The sequence below is a fragment of the Protomyctophum parallelum genome, assembly GCF_964188405.1.
Source record: "Protomyctophum parallelum genome assembly, chromosome: 14".
NCBI classification, from domain to species: Eukaryota; Metazoa; Chordata; class Actinopteri; order Myctophiformes; family Myctophidae; genus Protomyctophum; species Protomyctophum parallelum.
In genome coordinates, this window is record NC_139709.1 from 13,682,989 (window position 1) to 13,708,139 (window position 25,151).

At 43.7% G+C, this 25,151-nt stretch overlaps 1 protein-coding gene across 2 annotated transcripts in view; it reads left to right on the top strand.

The window, feature by feature from the left end:
- The window catches only part of LOC310870231 (guanine nucleotide-binding protein G(I)/G(S)/G(O) subunit gamma-12-like), a 45,488-nt gene extending 21,341 nt beyond the window's left edge, over positions 1–24,147 (top strand). The window contains exons 1-3 of one of the 2 annotated variants that reach the window (XM_083781327.1): positions 21,767–21,864; positions 22,207–22,318; positions 23,903–24,147. In XM_083781327.1, the coding sequence (XP_083637453.1) occupies positions 22,226–22,318; positions 23,903–24,028 (219 nt within the window). In that variant the 5' untranslated portion in view covers positions 21,767–21,864; positions 22,207–22,225 and the 3' untranslated portion in view covers positions 24,029–24,147. Of the gene's footprint in view, positions 1–21,766; positions 21,865–22,206; positions 22,319–23,902 lie in introns of those variants that run through there. The other variant, XM_083781326.1, reaches the window with a different exon arrangement.
- The last annotated feature ends 1,004 nt before the right edge of the window (positions 24,148–25,151 follow it).

A 25,151-nucleotide genomic window follows, 5' to 3' on the forward strand; every position in this document is an offset into this window, starting at 1 on the left:
ACTGTTTTTGGTACAGTTAACAGCAAAAGTAGACAACTTTGGGTTTAATGATGGGATATTTGCACGTCATTCACTCATGGAAGCTAGATTTATAATACTGCTGCTTGGATCCTGTCCTGATCTGTCACTTCCCCCAAAACACAAATAATCATATACATGTGAGTTGTGAGGACATCAGAATTATACTTTTAAGGCCCTAACTTTAACCTAAAAAATCCCTGAACTTTCCCGATTTTGAGGTTAACTTTAACCTAAAAAATCCCTGAACTAAAATGAATCTCCTTTTCCTTTCCTCTTATTTAAATGCCCAATCGTGACTTAAATCTGAATCCTTCTATAATGATAATCAGGAGGAGGACCAGGATTAATCGCTCGCAATGTGGATTGTGGATTTGTCAAATCCTACAGTACATGAGGGCTTTTGGTAACGAGAACACACACACACACACACACACACACACACACACACACACACACACACACACACACACACACAGACAGACAGTGCATACTGTTCAGCTCTTTGCTCCAATCAGGTTCACCTTCTTCCCCACTAATCCTATTTCCTGTGGACCTGGATAACAAGCTCTCATTTTACGACCTTTCGTTTGCCGTGTCTGATGCACGGCGTGACGTCCGAGCCGTCGTTCTATTAATTATTCCACCACCGCCACCCGTGCACATACGTACTGTACTGTTCACGTGTTTTCTTTTTCCCCTCTCTGTCTCTCCACACACCACTGGCACCACACCCACAGCCAACAAACACAGCCCTGCCTACATTATTCCATTTAGACCTGAGCTCGGTTCGGGGTGCAGTACTTTTTTGGTTTAGACTAGTCATTTGGTTAGACCAGTCATTAGTCCTAACAACTACAACCTATCTCAAACCCTCACCCTAAACCTAACCTCCCACGGGGCAGCACACCTAAACCTAACCTTAACCCATGTCTAACCAATGACTAGTCTAAACTAAGTATGCACCCCGCTTGATTCTACAAAAAAAAACATACGCTCTGAAAGAATACACATTCAAAGATTCACGCCACGTTTTCAAGGTTTAAAAAAAAACTGCAGACCTACAAGCTCATAGCTTGTAGGTCCTGAATGGGTTATTCAGTTATTCGGTTATTCCATCCATGCACCCCCCCCCCCCCCCCCCCCCACACACACACACCTCACCCCAAGAGACACACAACACACACACGCGCGCACACGCACACACAAACTCTTTATCTTTCTCTTCGCAGTCCAGCTACAGGCGGAAAGAAGTGAGATATGTGGGCAGACTAACATGCGCATGTACACACACACACACACACACACACATATGCATGCACAGTTACGCGTGCACACGCACGCACGCACACACAGAGACACACACACACACACACACTTCAGCCTTCGGAATCCCCACCTACTGCTGGAGCGTCCTTCATGTGAGGAGAGGGAGCGCTTGCTCAATGCAGGCCAGCTCCGGGGGGCTCCGAGGCTGGAGAGAAACCCAGTGCATTTGGTTGATTGTTCCACAATAGGCAGGCCAGTGTTGGAGCCAGAGATGGGGATCCGTGTTCAATTGTATAGTATCTCTCCGGGCTGCCCTGTGCCATGAATAGAGGCATTGATAGGGTTGGGGAGGCGAGAGGCAGACAGGACCAGCACAATAGCTTTAAGTTTTATGAGGCTACTGTCGCCAGCAGCAGAGTTTTTTGGCGCACGACCAACAGCAACATACTGCACAGCTGCAGCGCTTGCTTTTTCTCTCCGCCTGAACTCTCTTCTCTCTCGTTCTCTCTCGTTCTCTCTCTCTCTCTCTCTCTCTCTCTCTCTCTCTCTCTCTCTCTCGCGTAACTCGTATTATACAGTATGTTGTGTCTGACACTGACACGGCAGAAAAGTCACCAGAAAAGGTTTTCGACATGAATTGAAACACATGCATCGATGCATTGATTTCTTTCTCTTTTTCTTTTTCCTTTTTTTTCTCTTTTTCCAATCGTGTGATTGTACGATGACATAAAATAGGCTTCAGGCCAACATAACGTCCCCCCACACCACCCATCCCTCCCTCCCTGCATGCGTCCATCTCCAACATACTCCAATCAGTCTCTCCCTCTCTCTCTCTCCCCATCCCCATGAGCTGTCCTTTTGTGTCGTTCTCCTCGCAAAACAATGCCGTTTGTTTTCCGAAAGGCAGGGGAGGGGGGGAGGCTCAGAGCGGTGGCTGACTCGCTTCCTGGCCTTCCTGCCCCTGGTCAGCCGTGGCTCCATATGCATATATATATATATATATATATATATATATATATGTCACCTTCCCTCCCGTTTGCAGTGACGTGCGAGGGCGCATTATCTGCCAGTGGCCTCTTGTTTGTGTTGGGCTGCCATGGAGCTTGATATAATGGGCCCATTACTGGGTTATAGCCTCCCACCGGGCAGCACTTCAGTGGAAACTGGAAAGACCCGGCTGCACATGCAAGCTATCTGAATTACCACCCCAGCTGGCAGTCAAGTTTAGCTACCGTAGCATTTAGCTGTCAGCTAAAACCAACAACGGTAGCCGGCGGCAACCGAGGCCCGGCCTATAGGTGTCTATTTTTAGTGCAAGCTCTCGCTCCGGAGGCTGCCGGTGATGTCATGTCAAACTGTGTCTATTCACCCGCGCTCCGCGCCGCGCCGCGTCCGCCCCGTGTACACGTCACGGTTTCGGGGCCGGATGCCTGACATCCTGTGTGTGTGTGTGTGTGTGTGTGTGTGTGTGTGTGTGTGTGTGTGTGTGTGTGTGTGTAAACTTAAGCTGTTTGGGAAGCAAGAATGTGTTGTTGTGTGTCACTAATTGTTAATCTGTGTCTTTCATCATGCACACCCTCCTTTCCCTCCTATGGAAAGAATGTTGAGATATTCGTTTCAATTGAAATGTGGGTGGACGTTCGACGTCATTCCTTCTCTCCTTGTGCATGTCAGCACCTGTTCTTTCACCCCTATATGCACATCTGTCACCTTCTCTCTCTCTCCCGCCTCTCTCCTTTTTTTTTAAATATATTTTTTATCCCACGATTTTGTAACCCATTTTCACCCCTGTGTCAATCATCTAATGTGATCCTGGGCTCTACACACCCTCCGCCAACCTGGGGAGAGCAACGGACTTAACTCATGCTTCCTTCATGCTTGAGTGTCCAAGTTGCTCCTTTACACCTGACAGGGGGGAGTTTCCCTGGTTGGATGTAGCGCGTGGAAGGAACACGTTATTCCAACCAGTTCCTTTCCCCTCCATCAGGCGCCCCGGCTGGCCAGGGGGAGGCAGTTTAGAGACCAGGATTACTGCATGTTTTTTGTGAGGCTCTCTCCTGACTGAAACAATATAGCTGGCGTGGCCGGCCTGTTGCACGTTAGGAAACTGAATGCTGCTATTGTGCAAGCATCAGGTGATGCAATCTCCATGCAATTTTAGACTCTTTTTCTCCCGTGGATCAAGTTGATAGTACATTTCCACCCTTCCCTGCACTGCTGCTGCCTGAATCAGAACACAGAAATGCTGCTACTACTACTTCAGAATTCCCCCCTCCTTGTGCGCTGTGAGTTGTTCCAGCGAAGAGAGTTCTGACTCATTTACCAATGTGCATGGTTCGGATGTGCTACTGGACACTTGCTGAAAATAGCAGATCTGATATTTTCAGCAAGTGTAAAAATCAGCCATTACGACAGCATCAAGGCCCGCCAAAATACATTTTCGATGACTAAATCAACTGTAGATTCAGTCGACAAAAATATTATGATATTTAGTCGACTAAAACATTTCAGATGACTAAATGTGACTAAAACTAAATGAAAACGTTTCAAGAGACTATGGCTAAAACTAAAATAGACATTTTCTGCCAAAAACAACACTGCCAGGTATACAAACGTTCTAGAGGAACGATATAAGGTAGTTGAGTATAAGTAATGTTGGTGGGGCCACCGTGTGACGTTACCCCACCTCCGTCACAGATGTTTGAAAAGATAATATTAGGCACATCACGACATGGGTCAGGGCGGTTCGAAAAGTACATTTTGGCATCCCAGAACAACCCCCTCTATATACCTGGCACTGGGTACTTATTAGAACTACGTACACTACACTACACTTAACGCCACGCTGCACACTAGTCTACACTTACCCTCAAACCACAACATCACAACCAATCATTTCCAATTCTCATCAGCAATAAGCTAACGAGAGACAGCTGAATCTGCTATAGCTTAAAATGGCCCAGTCAGCAGGTCGCTATACCTGTGTCCCTGAGTGTCTGCAAGTCCGCACAAAGTCTTAATCTAAGACTTCTAGTTATTATTATTATTCAAAACATTGCCATTTCACGGCCCGGCCCACCAAAACGGGCCGGGCCCGGGCCGACTTTGTCACTGCCCAACGGGCCCAGGGCCGGGCGGGCTCACGCGCCGTTATATTAATTTTCCGATGTGAATTTCACCCAGACTGGACTTGCTTCAGCAGCGCGGCAGCATGCTCCATAGTGACGTGACAATAACCCCTCCGCAGTGTCCGCACACACACAAGCCACAAGGCAAGCACACTAAAATCTGGTCAAAACTATAAAGACTTTGAAACAACGTGTTTTACATTCTATCTCTGTACACACACACACACACACACACACACGCACACACACACCGAGTAGGCTACTAAGTAAGTAGCCTATAGGCTACGGCTCTAAAAACATTAAATACTGCGGGAGCATTATTACCACACTAAACAAAGTTGGATTTGTACATTGCAGAAACTGCAGATACATAACGTAAGTGTTCTTATTATTGTCCGTCTACTCTGGGTTTTATAATGCAGCGTGAGTCCGCGATAGCCGATCTGCAAGCTCACAACGCGTTGCGCTGATTGACAGTGCACGTGCAGCAGCTACTGTATAAAATTATATTTAAGTAGGCTACTTTTTAGTGTGACGTCTGTCACGTCTGTGTGTTATTGACTTCTTGTTCCTTAATGTGGGTTTATCAGAGCGATATAGTGCAGCTGTGAGACTTGTGAGTCAGTAGCTGCTGCTGCTGCGTCCGTGCACCAATAGAGCGACCGCGGTGGCGGCACGCATGCTTGAAATATTAAATAAAAATATGTCGGGCTTCCGGGCCGGGCCCGGGCCGTTTGTGGACTGTACCTACTTAAGTACCATTTTGAGGTATTTGTACTTTACTTGAGTATTTCCAGTACTTCTACTCCGCTAGATCTCAGAGGCAACATTTGCACTTTTACTCCACTGCAATTATTTGAAAACTTTAGTTACTAGCTACTTTGGAGATTTTAATTTTGATTAGAAAACATTAACCATTAACCACTTGTACATTTCGGCCATTTTGGCATTTTTAACTTGTAAATTGGGACATTCTGCACAATGAGTACTTTTACTTTTAGTATTTTAAGTACATGTTGATGCTGATACTTTTGTACTTTTGCTCAAGCACATTTTCAATTCCGCATTTTTGCTTGTAACGAAGTAGTTCTAAATTGCAGTATTGGTACTACTTTCACTTAAAGTAAAACAATTGAGTACTTTTTCCAACACTGGTTGGTGTGCTGTAGTGTTTTCAGTGGCTCGTGTGACCTGGATAATGTCACAGTGTCATTACATGGATTCCCCTTAACTTCGTCATGCTTAATCCACACATACAGTATACCACAGGGACGGTTCTTATGTCCCCCAGAGTTATCAGACTATTATCTGTTGTTATGTCAGCCAGAGTGTCTCCCTGACACACTGTGCGTTCCACCTCACCTCTGTACCACCCACCACCACCACCACAACTATATGTGCAGCAGCAGCAGCACGGTCGCTAATCTTTTCCAAGTATTGTCAAGTTAATATAGGCCTGACTAACTAACATGCTATCTAAGAGATGCACATAGCTCACTGTCTAATCAACGTCCATTTAGGAGATGTGGTGGTGGTGGGAGAGAGGGGGTTGAATTATGCTTGAGCAGGAACCACCGTAGCAGGACGTGTACTGAATTACGTCTTGCCAGCCAGTCTGCAATTTTTTTTGTTGTGGGAAAACAAGGTCCTCATTCATAGATTGTCTGGACAGGAATGAGCCGGCCCTCCAGTAATTCTGTGTGAATTGACAATATGGGGAAATGGTGTAAAATTATTTAAGTCTAGTCTCGAGTCTAGACAGTGTGTTGCTGTGTTTTACACTATGACCTTCTACTGTACATAGCTGTTTTTGGTTTTTTTTCCTTCTCCCTGCTGGGCCACAGAAAAGCAATCCTGCAGAATTGTACACTGGCCTCATTGAGAACCTATGTGTTTAAGTTTTAACAACAGGGTTGAGGTTTTTGGTGTGAGAAAGTAACATTACAGCACAATGGAAGGGTTGCAGAACCACCCATCGGGTGTTAAATGTCATGAACACCATTGCACGGTCCCCTGTTTGTCACAGGAAAGTTTGCACAAAAGCACCTTTTGGGTAATCAAAAACAAGCTTTCACATAGCTCCTCCTGGCATGGTTCTCAATGCGGGTTCTCCACCATGACAAAATCCTTCGTGTTAAAACCACGACGAGATCTCAATATAATAAACCAGTAAGACGCCCTGAGGGCGAGAAGCGTGCACGCATCCCCCTGGGTGACGGCAGACTGCTGGGCGAGCGCTGGCGCTTTGGCATCAGATCAACATATGGAATTTATTCTGTACTGGCCATATATGGAGCGTGTCTTGAGTATACAAGGTTTTGATGAGGTCAGTCAACATATGGAGTGTCAGAACAGGTCAGCTCCATATATGGAGATCTAAGGGGGGGCAGTGTCTTGAGTGTACAGGGTTTGATGAGGTCTGGCCATATATGGAGCGTGTCTTGAGTGACACGCTCCGAGGGCATGTGCATGCATAAAGTGAGTGGCAAATCGAGTGGAAAAGTGTGTTTAACGTAGTTTAATGCCATTTATCGCAATCAGTTAGGACTTTTCTGTTAGGCTGTATCAAGGCCAGAAAGTATACCGTAGTTTAATTTGCCACTCATAAGTCGTTGTGCCTGCATGTGTCTCTCTGGCCCACGTACTGGTTAAGAAACATTGCTATAAAGAACATGACATTTCCCATAGTTTTCTCTCAGTGTGTGGACCATATCGACAGCCACCAGGGGAGTGGTCGGCCAGGCTCAGTTATCTCTGAGGCCATACCTTCCATGCTGGGGTGGTGCCGTCTCCTCATATCCCCAGGTTAGAACCATGACTCTTTCTTCTCGTCTATGGCTGCCTTTTCACTGAAGCTTGTACGTCATGTGCAGTGAATTAAGCTAGAGCTGAAGGTACTGGAAATCCTTCTGGGTGTGTAACTTACTGCGCCACCATTTTTTTTTTAAGCAACCTGACCTGTTGTTCCACAAGGAGCACTTGTTCTAGTTTTTTATTTTATTTTATTAAATGTATTTAATATACTCTTTCAAAACATAGCCACTGAATACACACCAGAGTAAGTAATAGTGGATTTTTGGTTTAATAATTAATTAAACTTCATAGAAACTTCAAGTGCTGGAAGAACTACCTTGAATGTCCTTGAATTTCCCTTGAAAACCTGCACGAATACTTTATATTGCATTTGTTCACATGCCGACATGCATTAGACATGATGTCATGACTTGTTTTGTGGCATGGCTACCAGTGTTGTTTTTGTCGACTAAAACCAAGACGAAAAATTTTCTTTTTTTCACTGCCGAAAACGAAATGGAAACTAAATGAAAACTAAGCTAAATATTGACAATTTCGTCAACAGATAGAAACTAGAAAAAGTGCCCTTCTGGGCACAGGTCTCCACCAGAAGGATAGGAGTGTGTGTGATGTTTGGCAAAATGTTTAGGAGTAATATAAACATGTTTCTTTGTTTGTTTGTTTCTTGCAACAATTTTCTTCATTTTGTTGAGGAAATGCAGAGACAGATCACTCATAGCATCTCTGAGGATAGAATTCTGGATGAGCAGGACATTTTGTACAAAACGGGCTACTCCTGAAAACTTTGGAAGGCAATCTTAGCTAATCAGTGTAGAATCTGAGAAATCCAACAGGCTCGTCTTGATCACATGACTACAGAGATCATGTGTACCGATTTGCTTGAGATTTGGATGAAATCTGTGCGACTAACATAAACAATGTGTTTTGCAGAAATCGCCCTCATGGTGGCGCTATAACCGGCAGATGTGGCGGGATGCAGGGAAAATGTTTTCCATGGCCTCTAGGGAGTGTGTATACATAAGTTGTCGATGCAGTTATAGGTAAAAACAGGGTTTGGCCTGTTATAGCACCACCGTGAGGCTGATTTGGGAAAGAAATTGTGGCATGTCATCCTCGGCCTAGTGGAAATGTGCGTGTATAATTTCATGGAAATTGGACACTGTGTTTGTGATTTGTGGCATTCTGTTCGAAACGGACCAATCATGTGAGCTTTGGAAGCCAATCTTAGCCAATCAGGATGGAAGATGGGAAATTGTGCAGATCTGTGTTGATCACATGACTATGGAGATAGTGTATACCTAATTGTGTGATGTATGGATAAAATGTGTACGAGTTATCTACAGAAATGTGTTTTGCCTAAATTGGCCTCATGGTGGCGCTATAACAGGCTGTTGAGGAATCTTTTTGGCATGGATCGGGCCAACGGTGCCGGAGATTAGCTGATAACGGACGGACGGAAGGACGGAAGGACACACACGGAGTGCAAAACATACTCTCTCCCCATACCTTCGGCCTGGTGGAGACAAACTAGACTAAAATGTTAGGAAGGGACTAGTGGACAAGAGATCCAGTATAAGTCATTTTACACTTGGTTGCATGCTGAAAATAAGCCGATCTACGTACAAGCTCAAGCGCTGCGACGCGTTGTGAGCTTGAGCTATTTATATACAGATATATAGATTTATATAGATCGGCTATTTTCAGCAAGTGTAAAATCAGTAATTACGATGGCATCAAGGCCCGCCAAAATACATTTTAGTCGACTAAATCACCTTTTTTTTTGTAGACTAAAATCTTATAATATTTTTTTAACACTAAAACATTCTGGGTGACTAAAATGTGACTAAAACTAAATGAAAACTTAAACTATTCAAGAGACTATACGACCAAAAACTAAAATAGAAATGTGCTGCCAAAAACAACACTGATGGCTACCGTGGCTCACCTCCTGAACATGCACACTGCAATTAGGTCAGCTGAGGTGTTCGTCCATCTCAATCAGCGGTCAACCGTGGCAGCACCACACACACACACACACACAGGTGGCCTGTCGGTCTATTAATGACTCACTTTAGTGTAATTTTGGAAATAAACAACTATTTTCTCCCCTCTGCGTCGTCGCCGCAGGAGAAAATAAACTCGATGACCTAAGGCTGGCCATGGGACTTGGTTTACACAGAAAATCCCGCAGTTACTTGTGGACGCACGATAATCATGCTCCGTTGTTTAGTATAGATGAATAGTTGTTTTATGTACTTGTCCCCACACTACTCTTCTTGGCAATAAAGTAGCCTCCTCAAAAACCGGCATGCTTCCAATTTCCCCCCCCCTGTTTTAACAAAACTGTCATGATGGTTGGCGTGGCAACGGTAGCCTGGGAAACATGAGGGCTAACAATTATCTTAGAGTATAGATAGAGCCCTTGTTTCTCTGGTGGGAACAAAGTGATGTCACCCGTACTTTCTGTCTACACCACGACTACGATGTTTCTCACAGTTCAGGGAGCAACATCAGCTCATCAGCAACTTCTTCTCAGCCTCTCCCTGTTCAACCCCAATCTCACCCCCTTCTCTGGACTCTCCCCCTCTCGCTCTTTTCTTCCGCAGATGACAGAAAAACCAGCAAACCGTTTGTCATCTTGCCATCTATCTCACGCCTATATCTGTCTTCCACCGGCTCGTAAAAAAAACGTGATCCCACTTTATTCAGCAGAAGGAGGTGATGACAGGGGTGGTTATGCTCTCTAGCCCCCCGGGGACCAAGACGAGAGAGTGTCAGTGTTTACAGTAAACTAAGCTAACAGGGTTTGTCCTGGTCTGGTCTTGGGTGATATCTAAGAATCACAGCAGAACTATAGCAGCAGCGTGCAGGGGTCATGTTGTAGTTGTAGACGCAGCTGGAGAGACCGTTTCTGATTCAGCAGGGAAAAGTGCTGACTGCTGCCTGGGAGAGAGACGAGAGAGAGAGAGAGAGAGGACAGGGCTACTTTTAGCTGTGCCTGCAGACTTGGGGAAACTCCTGTCTACACTCTGCACACACTGAGAGTAGGAGAAGGGAGGGGTGCGGTGGGAATGTGTGTGTGAACATGAGAGAAAGTGTGCGCATGCACGCACGAACATACGCATGAACACAGCAAACATGCATTTATGTCATGTTATGTGTGAGACAAGCGAGTATGCATGAATTTGGTGTGTGCACAAACATGTACATTTGCGCGTGTGTGAGGGGGGAGAGAGAGACTGAGAGAGAGGGGAGGGGGGGGGGGGGGAGAAGAAAAATAAAGTTTTCAAGAGAGAACCACCAGCATTCTGGCTTGTGGCTGAGAGGCTCTAGTCTTTTGAACTCGGTGGTGCTCTGTAGTTCAAAGCAACAGGCGCCTGTCTAGACACCAAATATCGCCTTTCCCTGCTGACTGAATCACTCTTTCCATGTGAAAGAGGAGAGACTGTGGCATCATCTCTCTGCTGGCACCAAGTAATGCTGATGCAGCCTGCATGTACAGTATATTTGTATGTACCGGTATTTACATTTCTCATTAGTAGTAGTACAAGTGCATTGCCAGAGGTAACAGTATAGTCTTTGACAAGGCTCAACACTGCACATTCAAAACACTGACAAGACATGTCTAAAGTGCGTGTGCATCTACTGTACTAGATGCTTGGGAAACTCAACAACATGTGTTTTCGATCTCAGTTCACCTCCAAGCACCGTCTCGACTGCCAACTGTCACAGACATTGAACAGAATGTATCCAATGCCTTAGGTCTTGGCTTGGGCATTCTTGCAATCCGCAGGCCTCTCACAAGCACCTTTTGGACATTACAGAGGCTTCCAAATATAAACACAAGCAAGTTACATTTTTGTACCCAAGCTGTGTAATAGCATCCTTAAGATGCCGGTACTTTAGCACCTTGCTAACGAATGCCTCTTCCAGGCTGTGGTCAAATGTACATCCCACTTCTAGAATGGTCACACACACACACACACACACACACACACACACACACACACCCACCCACCCACCCACACACACACACACACACACACACACACACACACACACACACACACACACACACACACACACACACACACACACATACACACACACACACACACACACACATCGTTAAAGGGCCACTTTTCAACCTATTTTCATATAATAGGTCCTCACTAATGATAAAATGGCACGATTTTTTTCTACTCAGTCTGTGTCTCATAGGAGGGCTGTGGGCAGTTTAAAAACCGTCTTCCAGTGACATCATCATTAGGCAGATTATGTTTTGATAATAATATTTAAATTTTTTAATCTTTAATTACAAAAATGTTTAGATTTTCATTATCGTGAGAACGATGGCTTCCATTTTGTATTGCAACTTTTCAGGACTAGAAAGCCTGCAGTTTCTATTAGCTTGTATTCCCCATCGATGATGTCACTGGAAGACGGTTTCTGAACTGCGCCATTTTTTTCATGATTATTAGTGAGGACCTATTATATGAAGAAAAGTGCAGGTGAAGTGGTCCTTTAACAGGTCCGAATATAGTGCCTATTTCAATTTGTTCCGAGTGATGATCACACATGGAACTAAACATTATTGCAATAGGATCACACCTCTCAATCTGCACTATAGTTACTGAGAAATGTCCGCTGATAGCTTGTTAGCAAGTTGTAGCATTGCTGACAATGGATATACCAATGCTATCAGCTAGCCAGTGTCCGGTGACCACCTGTTTCCAATGCCATTGCTCGGCTTGGCCTTCATTGCGATCAACTGTAGAGTTTCACGGCTGCATGTTCCGCAGTTCTGATTGCGGTGACAACATCTGTCCGCAAGCAAAACAACACAACACCACAGACTCAAGGTGACAACAATACCAGCCACAAAGTCACTCACAGCTGGTGATAAAATATTTGTGGTAAAAAAACAAAAGAAAATTGGGTCAGTGGGACCTTGTAGTGTCGACCTGATTAGCAATGAAGCGATGAACAATGAGCTCTAACACAGAAAGGCTATAGGTAGGTGGAGGGGGCGAGTATCGGTCCTGCTTTATCACTGTGAACTATTTTGCACAGAGCCATGCCGTACTACAAGTGCAATAACCAGTGTTGTTTTTGGCAGCACATTTTGATTTTAGTTTTTGTCACATTTTAGTCACCTGAAATGTGTGTTAGTGTTAGTATGGTTTTATTCAACTAAATGTCATAAGATTTTAGTCGACTAAATCTACAGTTGATTTAGTCGACTAAAATGTATTTTGGCGGGCCTTGATGGCACGTCGTAATGGCTGATTTTACACTTGCTGAAAGCCGATCTATAAGCATGCAACCAAGTGTAAAATGACTTGTCTTTTACTTATACTGGATGTCTTGTTCACTAGTCCCTCCCTAACATTAGTCTAGTTTTTATTTCTTAACAAAATTGTCTTAGTTTTAGTCATCAAAATCAACACTGACAATAACAAACTGATATGGCTTTACACCCAGCCAAATGCCTTAGAGATCTTTAAGTGACATTGCACTTTAGTAATATGTATTCATGATAATTAATTATCCACCCAAATAATGACGGCTTGATTTGACCTTTGATAAATCATTAATGGCCATAAATATAGTTGTTGTAGGCTACTAGGCTTTATAGGGCAGCCATGCAAATCTGACATTTTTGACTGGTCAATGAGTGTTGGGAAAGAATGTTCAACTTTGGGCATTTAGGTGAGCGTTTTAAGAGAGGGCAACCCCCCTCTCGTTTTCAGCCTGGAAAGGATCACTTGGTGGACTTTCTGCTTAACTCTCAACACTACATAAACCGTTCTATCTGGGAAATGTCATTTTAGATTCTAGTTAACATTTTTCGTAGTGTTTTTCTAGCCCCTCCTATGCCCAGCTTTGTGTATGCATAGTATCCATAGCGATGATTTGATTGGCTGAGCACCCCATAGTGATGATTTGATTGGCTGAGCAATGTTACGTACGTATTGTGGACAGAAAAGTGAGGATGCCAATTGGGATTGGCCGGAATGTGAAGATGCATGATGTGATTGTTTAGAAAACGGGGGGCACGGTGGCACAGTTGGCAGTGCTGTCGCCTCACAGCTAGAAGGTGGCTGTGGGCGTGCTCCCTCCTCCGCGTCATCAGTGCCCATACCCGAGGCGGGGTTGGCGAAAGGGCCCTTCTGTGTGGAGTTTGCATGTTCTCCCCGTGTCCCCTATAGGGTAGGTACCCCCACATGTTCTGCCCGTGTCCCCTAGGGTAGGTACCCCCACATGTTCTCCCCGTGTCCCCTATAGGGTAGGTACCCCCACATGTTCTGCCCGTGTCCCCTAGGGTAGGTACCCCCACATGTTCTCCCCGTGTCCCCTAGGGTATAGGTACCTACAAGAATTCTGAGTTATAGAATATAGAGATTTACTCGAGCAGGAGACAGACTACACAAACCTGTATCATGTATGGAAAACCCAGTCTGACTCCTCGAGTCTCAACAACCGACAGCCTTTATAGCCCTCCTCTTCTCCCACAGACAACCCCCAACATATAGCCACAAGGCATGACCATGTGGGGACAGTGACGTCATAAACCAGCACAGGGCTGTAACTTGGAGTATTCTACATGTTTATATATAGATTTCCACGACATACCCCCACATGTTCTCCCCGTGTCCCCTAGGGTAGGTAATCCTAAAGTAAAGTCCGGCCGGGGAAACTCTCCCCCTGTCAGGTAAAAAGAAGCAGCTTGGACTCCTCATGCATAGAAGGAAGGTCAGTCTGTTGCTCTCCCCAGGTTGGCAGAGGAAGTGTAGCACCCAGGATTACATTAGATAATTGACACTGGGTGAAAAAATGGGTTGCAAAATCGTGGGATAAAAAAGATAAGAAAATAAAACTGTTCTAAATGCCTTAAATGCCATGCATGTCTAACCTTATCCCCTACCTAAACCTATGGAGTTCTAACTTCTAACCCATAACCCTAAATATAGATACTTGAAAACTAAGGACTGTCGATGCTTAAAATGGCTTCACTTTCTACAATTTTCAAGGACATTTGGTAGAAATTCAGTACATGGGGGACACACATAAACCCTACGCACACACACACACACACACACACACACACACACATGCACACACACACACACACACACGCGCACACACGCACACACACACACACACACACACACACACACACACACTACACACACACTTTTCATCTGAGTGCAAGTGTTAAGTGTTAAATGCATTGACTCATATAACGGTTGGCCCTTTCATCAGTGCTTAATGAATGGCATGTGTGTGTGGGTGGGTTTGTGTGCATAATGGGGAAGGTACAGTAAAGCCATGGAGGCCACGCTATTCTGTGCTGTAGGTGGTCTTGTTGAGGTTGCAGTATATAGGCTGGTGTGTGTGCATGCGCGTGTGTGTGTGACGTGATATAGGGTGGGCTGTATAGGGGTGGTCTTTCTCAGATCCTTGGAGTTCAAGTCTCCTATGGCTTTGTCTATTGCTCCCCACAACACACACACACACACACACACACACACACACTCAGGAATAGAAGGTGTGCCTGTGGCTGTGCCCTCCCACACATCTCATTTAGCCCTGCACGGCTGCTGGTAGCTGGCATCACATCACACACACACACGCACACACGCACGCACACGCACACAGCTAGTATAGTTTGAGTGAGGTGACTCACTTGGGGTGGGCTATTTGAAAGCCAGTGAGCACTCCCCTGCAGTGCTGCTCGCTTCTACTGTAGACACATGCACACACACACACGCACGCACACACACACACACACACACACACACACACACACAGGGACGTTCACGCCCCTGTCTGCCATAATTTTTATAAACCACCACATGTCTCAGATGTGGATGATTTATTTAGCCTATTCCACGTGCATGGTGCTGCTGCAACATGAAGGGCTACAATCTGTTGCTCAGCTCGTTTAGATTCCAAATTGCCTACATGAGGTGTAGTATAGTGCCCCTAACATAGAGCGTGTTCCCTACACTACAGTTACAGTGTGTGTTCTGTTGTTATAAAGTGTAAACGAGTCTACCTTAAATGGTAAATGGTGCATTTGGCTTTATAGAAGTGTATATAAATATATACACACATATATATACATTTAGAGACGTACACATTTGTACGTCTCTAAATGTTTTGATGAATTTAACAAGGTGGACCCTCTTGTAAACAAGTGTATAATGCTTTATTGGGTCGTCCACTCACAGTTAACAGTCTTTGTATTAAGTTGTGCTTGAATTGTACTGTAATTCTGCAAACTTTGAATAAATACTTCAATCAATCAATCAAAATGCACCCATTCAAACACACAGTCACACACCGATGGCGGCGGAAGCCATGCAAGGCAGGCACCAACCAGCACATCGGGAGCAATTAGGGGTTCAGTGTCTTGCTCAAGGGCACTTTGACACTATAGCTCTGGGGGAGCCCGGGTTCGAGCTGGCAACCTTGCGGTTTCCATCCAGCCACTCTACCCCTGAGCAACCGCCGCCGCCCTTTACCTTACCTCGTATTAGATTAGAAATTCCGGAAGATGAAAATGTTGGCCGTAATCATATTTATTTGGACAAATCATTTGTTTACTTTAAACCTAACGCTCATGTTGTTTTTCACAAGTCTAAAACTCTATCTCCACCGCCTCACACTATATAGTGAATGGAAAGACACAATCCTAATTACATAACTCAGCTGAATGGCCTGTCGTCACACAGCTGTCTGTGAGCTTGTGTAAGTTCTTTTCACTGTGTGTGATCCCTATGGCATTGGCAATGCTGTTGTTTACGTAACTCGGCCACCCTCAGACTCTTTGAGGTCAGGTGCACTATGTCTCTGGAAGAAGGGCTAGTGTTTCACCATATCCACGAGGCATTGTAGTTATTCTCGTATGCCTCCTCCTTTCTTTTTTGTGAGAACCCATTTCCCTCTGTCCCTGCAAGAAATGAAGTAACAACTTTTAAGATAAGGCAGAAGGAAGTGGTTTTCCCATTATGTTTCTTCTTTTTTCTACTTTTTTCTACTTTTTTCTACTACTGCTGGCTGCAAAAATCATTGTTCTTTTTTCTATAAACGATGTTGCCACTCACTTTGTTACCTCCTTTTTTCCACCGTGCAGATTTGCTTTGTCTAGTTTCTTTATTGTCAATAGGTTCTGGGAATCCACACGTATGATTTGGTTTCCTTTGTGGTTTTAGTACTGCAACTAAAGGGATGGGAAGTCTTTTTTTTTCCTTCTTCTAAATGATAGCACAGTAGTAGTAATAGCCCCAGTAATAGTTCCAGTGTGATCATAATCATTGAATTGTTGCTCAAGCCAAGGACATTGAATCAAGTGCATTGTCGTTAGAATACTGTATGCTGCCTGTTTGCTTATAATTACTTACAAACGACCTCAGAAGGAATGTTGTGATTGTTATCACAGGATCATTTATGTGCAGTCTGCACAGCATAGGCCGACTCTGAATAATAATAATGGCCGTTGAGCTCATTTTTGGTCGGCCCGCCTCTCGCCTTGTTTTTGCAAACCCTATTTTTGGGTGTAAAAAGTCTTTAATCAGCCACTTCCAAAGTTGGAAAGTAGGGAGCTCCCCTTCCTTCCTTGTCCCGCCCACCACCCCCCCTGTCTGCCTCCATCGCTCTGTCTCTCTTTCTCTGCGCCTCTTCTGGAAACAGACGGGGAGTAGAGCTGTATGGAGCTCTCGCTGTAGCATCAAAGCACCGCGGGATGAAGGGCTCACATCCTCCCGCTGTGGTAAATGGAGTCCAACAACACAAGCCCACACAATTAAACATGTATTTATTTTTAGACGTAAGTTATGTCTCTGTTTGTGCTCTTCTCCGATGCATATTGCAAAACAAAGCTGTTTGCAGCTCAGCTGACCCCCCTTTCTTTTTTCTTACTCTTTTTTTCCAACGTTATTTACAGGCTGGGGGGGCTTGAGCCTGTGACCTTTTACATTTCTCTGCTGTCGGGAAGAAACCTCTTAACTCCAAAATGTTCATTTTTCAGGAAATGAAGAAAACCGTATATATTTTCAAAACAAAGCACTACTGCCTCTTCAAAGTTGGTGTTGTGACTTTATATATGGTCAATTACAGTTTGAGGGTCCAATGGAGTTAAGAGGTTTTGTCCAAAGTGTTTTTTAGCACTGATTTATGCCAAAAAGAAATAATCAAAAACCTCAAAAATGGAGTTATGAGGTTTCCTCCCGACAGCAACGCAATCTAACTTGACCTGAAACACCTCTGCTAAATTGAGTGAAAGAAACCATAGATTAAAAAAAAAACATTCTGTACATAATCATGTGTGCATGGAGGCCATAATGATAATTATATAATTTCATACATTTATATAATGGGCAACTCAAGCAAGCATTTTTAAAGGGTTTTTTTTTTTTTTGCACTGAGCTGCACGTTCAGTAATTCATTACACAAGTTCAGAGAAACAGTGCTTGCAAGTTCCTCTTTCTGGCTGTTGTTGGACAACAACATTTCTGGTCAAACAGTTAAGAGTGTGTGTAGTGTGTGTGTGTGTGTGTGTGTGTGTGTGTGTGTGTGTGTGTGTGTGTGTGTGTGTGTGTGTGTGTGTGTGTGTGTGTGTGTGTGTGAGAGAGAGAAAGAGGGAAAGAGAAACTGAGCGGAATCAAGAGAGCGGCGCGGGGTAGAGACACTGTAACCATGCTCTGAGAAAGTTCAGGGGTGTAATAGGATGTGTCCGGTCATGTTCCCTGCAACAACGCGCCTGTAAATGATTACCAGGAGGCCGTGGAACTGTAACTCTGGCGTTGGAACCACCACCACCACCACCACCAACTGACTGACTGACTGGCAGACTTCAATCGCTCCCAACCTCTCTTGTCCAACCAGCAGCGTCTGAGTCATTGCACACTGCCCTGAGTTCTGTTGCCATGCAGTCACTGCCAGCAGGCAAAGCTTGCCAGGCAAGAAAAAAAAAAAAGTTTTCATGATCTCTCGGGGAAATCTCTTGGATCTCTTGCTTCAGTTTGAATAATCACATCCTGTAACGTGAGAGGGGGGTGGGGGAAGGATCTCTCTAACCTCTTTAGTCACAGATTAGCACGGTGGTTCTCAACTACCGGTTTGCTACAGGGAGGTGAAATTATAGCTTTAAACAAACAATATGGAACAATATTTGAAATATCAATATTTCCCTATTGAGCCATTCTGTATACGGGAACCCCTTTGGTGTTTTAAGCATTATGTTATACTTTAGCTATTGAAAATAGCAGATCTACAAGCTCTAAGCTTGTAGGTCTGCTATTTTGAAAAATCGTGAAAACATTTTTAACTCAAATCTTTGCTTCTGGGGGGGGGGGGGAGGGGTCCCTGGAACTACATATTTTAAGATGGGGGACCGCGGCAAATTACATATATTTTTTGGTGGTCCATGACGTGAAAATGTTTGAGAATCACTGACATAGAAACATGAGGTTTCTCAGAAAACTGTCAGGGTTTAGAAGACATTGTGTAGAATCGTGACGTCCTTCAGGTCTAAATGATTTAATGTTCTGGGACTGTACAGTGCTTGGGCCTCCGGAACCAAACTAGCCCATTGCTGACCTGTTAAAAACCCTGCCCCGAAGGCTTCTTCCTGTGTGCCTCCCCTATACACAGTCTTCCGCTCACGATTCCCACTGTCTGGAATTTAAAATAAATATATCTTTATCTGTGACTCTGTCAGAACATTGTTTTTCGTCGTCATTGTAATTCCCAACAGCTGGGTGAGAAACACAGGTTACTTATAAGTGTACAGTACTGTATATCCCCATGCAGTACTCAGCCAGTGCTCAAACAGCATGGTACTGTAAAGGTCCCTTCACACAGAACGCGTTTTTTCTGATTTTTGACTGCGTTTCTCCATCAGTTTTCCGAAAAACGTGTCCAGTAGTGCAACCACTATGGCTGCAGGGCCAATTACAATTTACAATTACAATTTAGGTATTTAGCAGACGCTCTTAATCCAGAGCGATTTACATTAAGCAAGAACAAAAAAGCATGGTAATACATCACATAAAAAGCATTTATCATGAAACATGCGTAAGCTAATAATAACGTAACAGTTCACTGGCTGCAGAACAGGCATTATACCAATAACTAGTCTCATTATGTTGTTGCCTGTTGCATGTTTAAATTCCCCCTTTCATGGAATGATTTACAACCAGGATGTCACAGCTAGGACACACAGAAAACCATTGTAAAAGAGTCTCTTTCACAAGCTGTGCAGGAACGTGTTTGCAGAGGCCCCACATCCCCGTCGGTGTTTTCTCCCCGTTCTTTAAAATGACAGTAGAGGAGATTGTTGAGAATGCAGAGGAGGAAGCTTTGTGGTGGGTTTTGATCTCTGGACACCACAGAAACATTTCATGCCATTGTGATAAAAAAAAGGAAAAAAAGCACTTCCTTGTGTGATTCATATCTAGTTGCCCGGCTATGTCAGCAATGCATACGCCAGTTATTCTATGCGCGCGCACGTACGCACGCACGCACACACAGCTCATATGTCTTGTCTTCATGATCCTGTGGAACTGCACTCCTCAAGTGCTGTTCTGCACCTGACTCATAACCTCTCATGGAACAAACTATTCTCTGTATAACATTCTGATATTGTTAAGTAAGCATTTTGTAATCTCTATTGATTATAATTATAATGTTGCACTCAGACTTAGATGTAGGCTTTTTAGGCTATATTATGACCTTTTTTGACGGTAACAGCAAAGTCCTCAGTGACGATCCTGGTGCCCGTTTGGTCTTGGGAGGTATTTAGGCTACTATACCACCCAAGATTTTTTCTTTTTTTGTCAAATATGTTTTTATTGAACAGATTATAAATTGTTACAAACATTATGGTATGAAATAAAAAAAAATTATGAAACAAAATGAAAGAAAAAATAAACAAGACAAAAAAAGAGAAAGAAATCCCTTAACCCTCCCACCCATACTGCTCAGTGACACTGCATACTATATAATAAGATGATAGAAAGCTCATGGAAAACATCTGAAAAGAAAATGGCGTACAGTCAACCATATCAATGGTATCCTGTCTATTAATTGTTTCTACTCAGGTAATGGACAAGGGGCAGCCAAACCTTATCAAACTGTCTCTCCCTGTTTCTCAGGAAATACCTTATTCTCTCAGGATGAAGTGTACTAGTCATTTCATTTAACCAGTGCTTAAATGCAGGAGCCTCCTCCTTCTTCCAGTGTGTCAGAATTAGTTTTTTCGCTGTAATCAGACCATATGAGAAGAGTTGTTTCTGTGCTCTCGTCAACATAGGCATGGAGTCTGACATACCCAGAATAATGAGTACAGGATCGGGGTCAATATGAATACTCAAAATATCAGAGAGCGTCCAAGATTCTTTAATAAAGACTCACAGCCAATTACCAGTATTTCAACCTTTCCTTTATGCTTTATGCTTCCAGAATGACATTAAACCGGAGCATTTTAATCCGTTTGGATGATTTTACAAGTTTAATGTCCTTCAGACGCCGAGGACTGCAGTTGTTTTTCTGAGTGAATCAGAATCAAGAATCACAATCAGAATCAATCTTTATTGTCACACAGTAAGTAACGTGGGTGAAATCCTTGGTGGTGCAGGCTCATCATTGCAGTTAATGTAATGTTTTGCTTTGTTTTCTTTTTATTATTATTTGTAGTTTTTTTTTATGGGGGGTAATAATCCCTGGTTGAATGCTTTCTTGGCCAGGGTTCCCTTGCGACGACAAGAGACATCAGTACTTCACCTAGTTAACCAAAATATATTTACAATACATTTTTCAATGGAGAAACCACCATGCATGCATGTGTCAATTAGCTGTTTGTACTTTGTGCAACTCACCTCTGGTCTTCTGCGTACCAGCAGGGCCTGGAGGGAACTCTTGTGACATCACCGTGGTGGGGAACAACTGTGCGAAAGTCGAGGAAGTACTGTGGGAGGGGGGGGGGGGGGGGGGTTGTCCATGAGCCAAGCACACCTGCCCATTGTTTCCTGATCAACCAGGTGCACTGCTGCTGGCTGTGTACAGGCTGCGTCGTGGCCTGTACGATACAGAATAAAACATGTTCTCTCATGACAGGAAGAACAGTGTGACTATAAAGGCTTGGGACGTTCAGTGTGTTCCGACCTATACAGTGTTGACACGGCGTCCTCTCACTACTTCCCTCGCTTCCCTCGACCGAGTCACATACTTGAGTGATATCACTTGGGGAGTGGACTCTTCTATAGGTCCATTTATAGTCTCTCACTGGCTCGAAATGATCACAAAGTATATGTCACAACTGTGTTCACATCAGCTTTGGGTTTTGTGAATTTGTTTTGTTATGACAAGCACGTTTGGGGCGATTTGCCAAACGGCCGGGGCAGAGTGTCATCATTGTCCCTCGTCATCCGCTTCCTACTCTTTGACAGAAGTGTGGTTCTGAAACGATGCCCTGCGTGACGAGCAGGATCTTATAGTGTGTTGCTGCTGCTGCAAGCCTCCGAGCAGCATGTCGCTGCTACTGAGTTTGAATGTTCTCTGCTCTTGTTTCGACAGGACCGTCTCACACTCCCACACGGCTTGACCCGAGAACTGCATGATAAATAAGGTGAATGGAACTGCAGAATAGCAAAAGAACAACGGCAAATTATTTTTTAAATATTTGATCTGAATATCAGACCTAGTATACTGTATGTTCTTGTCTGTTAGTTTGTTAGTTAGTTAGTTTAATAGTTAGTTGGTTAGTTGTTCCTCCCAATAGAACCCAGTCACCTTTCCGCTGTCACGTATTGCTTGTTTTGGCACTTGTGCTTTGTTTACTAGCATAACTTCAGTTTGACAGATTTGACAGAGTTGTTTTCTTTACATGGCATGACACACACGACCAAATTCTCATTTTTTTTGCTTTCGTCTTAACAGACGATTGACATTTTCCTCTTCCTAAATGCAGCCTTTTATTGACCAGGAGGATGTCTTCGAAGACGCCCAGTGCCAACAACATAGCCCACGCCAAGAGGACGGTGCAGCAGCTCCGGGTAGAGGCCAGCATCGAGAGGATAAAGGTGCGTGAAGGAGAAAGACCACACCGAAAGAATATTGCATGTCATTACAGTCATGTGGCAAATATGACAGGGACGTGCACACATAGACATCAAAGGGGGCTTCAGCCCCTGCCCTTTTACCCGTCTGTAAAACAACTGCCCTTTCCAGACCACGAATGCAGCGTTTACTACATGGTGAAAGAAATGCAAATGGAACTCCTTTCCATGCCATACCGGAAGACAGCATTCAGGAGAATTGCTTTTTTTCCCTGAAGTCTCCTGAACTTCAACACAGTATTTTGCGTTGAACAAATTTGTTTAGAAACCCCGTTACATCGCATCTCCACTAGCTAAAGAGTGTGCTGGGTTGTGCCCCGAAAATAGCTGATCTACAAGCTGTGTGCTGTGTGCTTGTAGATCTGCTATTTTCGCAATTTTTTTGTCCAAAAGTGCCCTGATCTACAAGCTGTGTGCTGTGTGCTTGTAGATCTGCTATTTTCGCTATTTTTTGTCCAAAAGTGCCCTAGGGATTTCAGCCCCTGCCCCTCTGACGCTCTCTGCACGTCCCTGCATTATGACACGTGTCTGTGTGTCGACCACATGAACCCTATATAGCATCCCTATTCTGGCCCCATGTCATAACGGGCAAACATTTGATGAAACTATAGCAGAACTATAAAGCTCGCAACGTTGTCGCAATGTGTTTTGAGCTTGTACAGTAGAGGCGGCTATTTTTGGCCAAGATACTTGTAATGGGAAATAAGGAGGTGACCAATTGACAGAACCCCTGGTAGACTATATATTTTTTTTTTTTTTCCATTTCTTTATTGGCACACGAAAGGAACGCGTTGTGCCAATAAAGAAATGGAAATGTGAGTACTTTGTCCGCCATTTATTTCACTTTTGGATGTGCTACCTTTTTGGAATTTTTTTATTCCTATTTTTCTTTTATATATATACTGGATTTGGGTTTTGCACTACACTGAAACCCATTGCGGATGCACAACCTCTTTTTTTCATATAGGATAGAAGTGGTTAAACCTGCCAAAGTTCCAAGCCAATATACAGGCATGTCAGTATCATGTCCAATAAATGATGACGATGTCTCTATTATTAGTATACCGATTACATAAGTCACTATGGGAAAGGTGTGTGTGTGTGTGTGTGTGTGTGTGTGTGTGTGTGTGTGTGTGTGTGTGTGTGTGTGTGTGTGTGCGTGTGCGTGTGCGTGTTCATTCAAGTTTTATTTATTCTCGAAATTACACTGAGTAATCAAACTCATTTTCAGTGTCGTCGAGTAATACAATATCATAGAAAAACATCACAATACATCAGAAGATCAAAAAAAAAAGGTATACAATGTGAATTACATAGGTTTACAAATAAAAAGCTAAAACAAATTTAAAACGTATCTAAAAACAGTTGCTCATTGTGGGGGTGTGTATGCTCACCAAGGTTTTAAAACGATGCAAGGGTATCAATGTGGTCAATTTTAATGTCTTTTGTAGGTCGTTCCATGTATTAGTATTAGGCGTGTGCGTGCGGTTGCGCGTGCGTGTGCGTGTGTGTTTGTGTTCACCCTCCTGTCCTGTGTTTGTACTGCAGGTGTCCAAGGCTTCAGCAGACCTCATGAATTACTGTGCCGAGCACGCCAAGTACGACCCTCTGCTCATGGGTATCCCCACTTCAGAAAACCCCTTCAAGGACAAGAAACCCTGCGCTATATTGTAGTCGATGCCATTTAGCCTTTTACATGTCCGTTGTTTTGCTTATTAATGTGGCTGTATTCTTTTTTTCTATTTTATTTTTTTCTTTCTTTTTCATTTTTTTTGTTGGGAGGGATTAGGAGGGTGTGTAGGTGTGGGGGTTGGGAGATAGGACTATATCAGTCTTTCTCAAACATTTTCATGTTTCAAGGACCCCCAAAAATATATGTAATTGACCGCCGACCCCTATCTGAAAATATGTTGTTCCAGGGACCGGGGGGGGGGGGGGGGGGGGGGGCAACGATCTGAGTTAAAAACGTTCACTGTGAAAAATATATATTCAAAGATTTGCGCCACATTTTAACGATTTTCTTCAAAAAATAGCAGATCTACAAGCTCGTAGTGCCGCGCTATGAGCTTGTAGATCTGCTATTTTTTCAACCGCAAAAGTATAACATAATGCTTAAAACACCAAAAGGGGTCTCCCCGTCTAGAATTGGTTGAAAAGAATATCACTATAATAGTCTTGATTTCTGTGATGATTTGACCTAGAATTGATTACAATCAGCCAAGTACGTGTGCCGTGGCCACCCTGTCTCCTTCTATTAATGGTTCACCACTAAACAGGTCGGTAAAATGCTACAATGCTACTACTTAAAGGCACTGGAGGATGTGCGTCAGGCAGCAATGCCCAGCAGGAATACCATCACCTGTATCTGATATGTTTATTGATAATGGAAAAGTGATTGTCATCTGACTAACTGAAGCAGCCCCTATCACTGGGACTATGGACTGGGTGTGACTGCATCTGTCTACTTTACTCTGTGTATATGTATGTGTATATATATATAGCCAGTGGTGGAAAGTACATTTACTTAAGTAGGTATTTGTACTTTACTTGAGTATTTCCAATTTTCAATACTTTTACTTCTACTCCACGACATCTCAGATCCAAATATTGTACTTTTACTCCACCTACATTTATTTGAAAACTTTAGTTGCTAGTTACCGTGTAGATTTTTGATTATTATTACAAAACCTGCATTAACCACTTCCGCCCTATGGAAGCCATCGTTCTCACGATAATAAAAAGTATATATAAAATAAAATAAATCTTATTTAAAAGAAACCTGCCACTGCTGGACAGG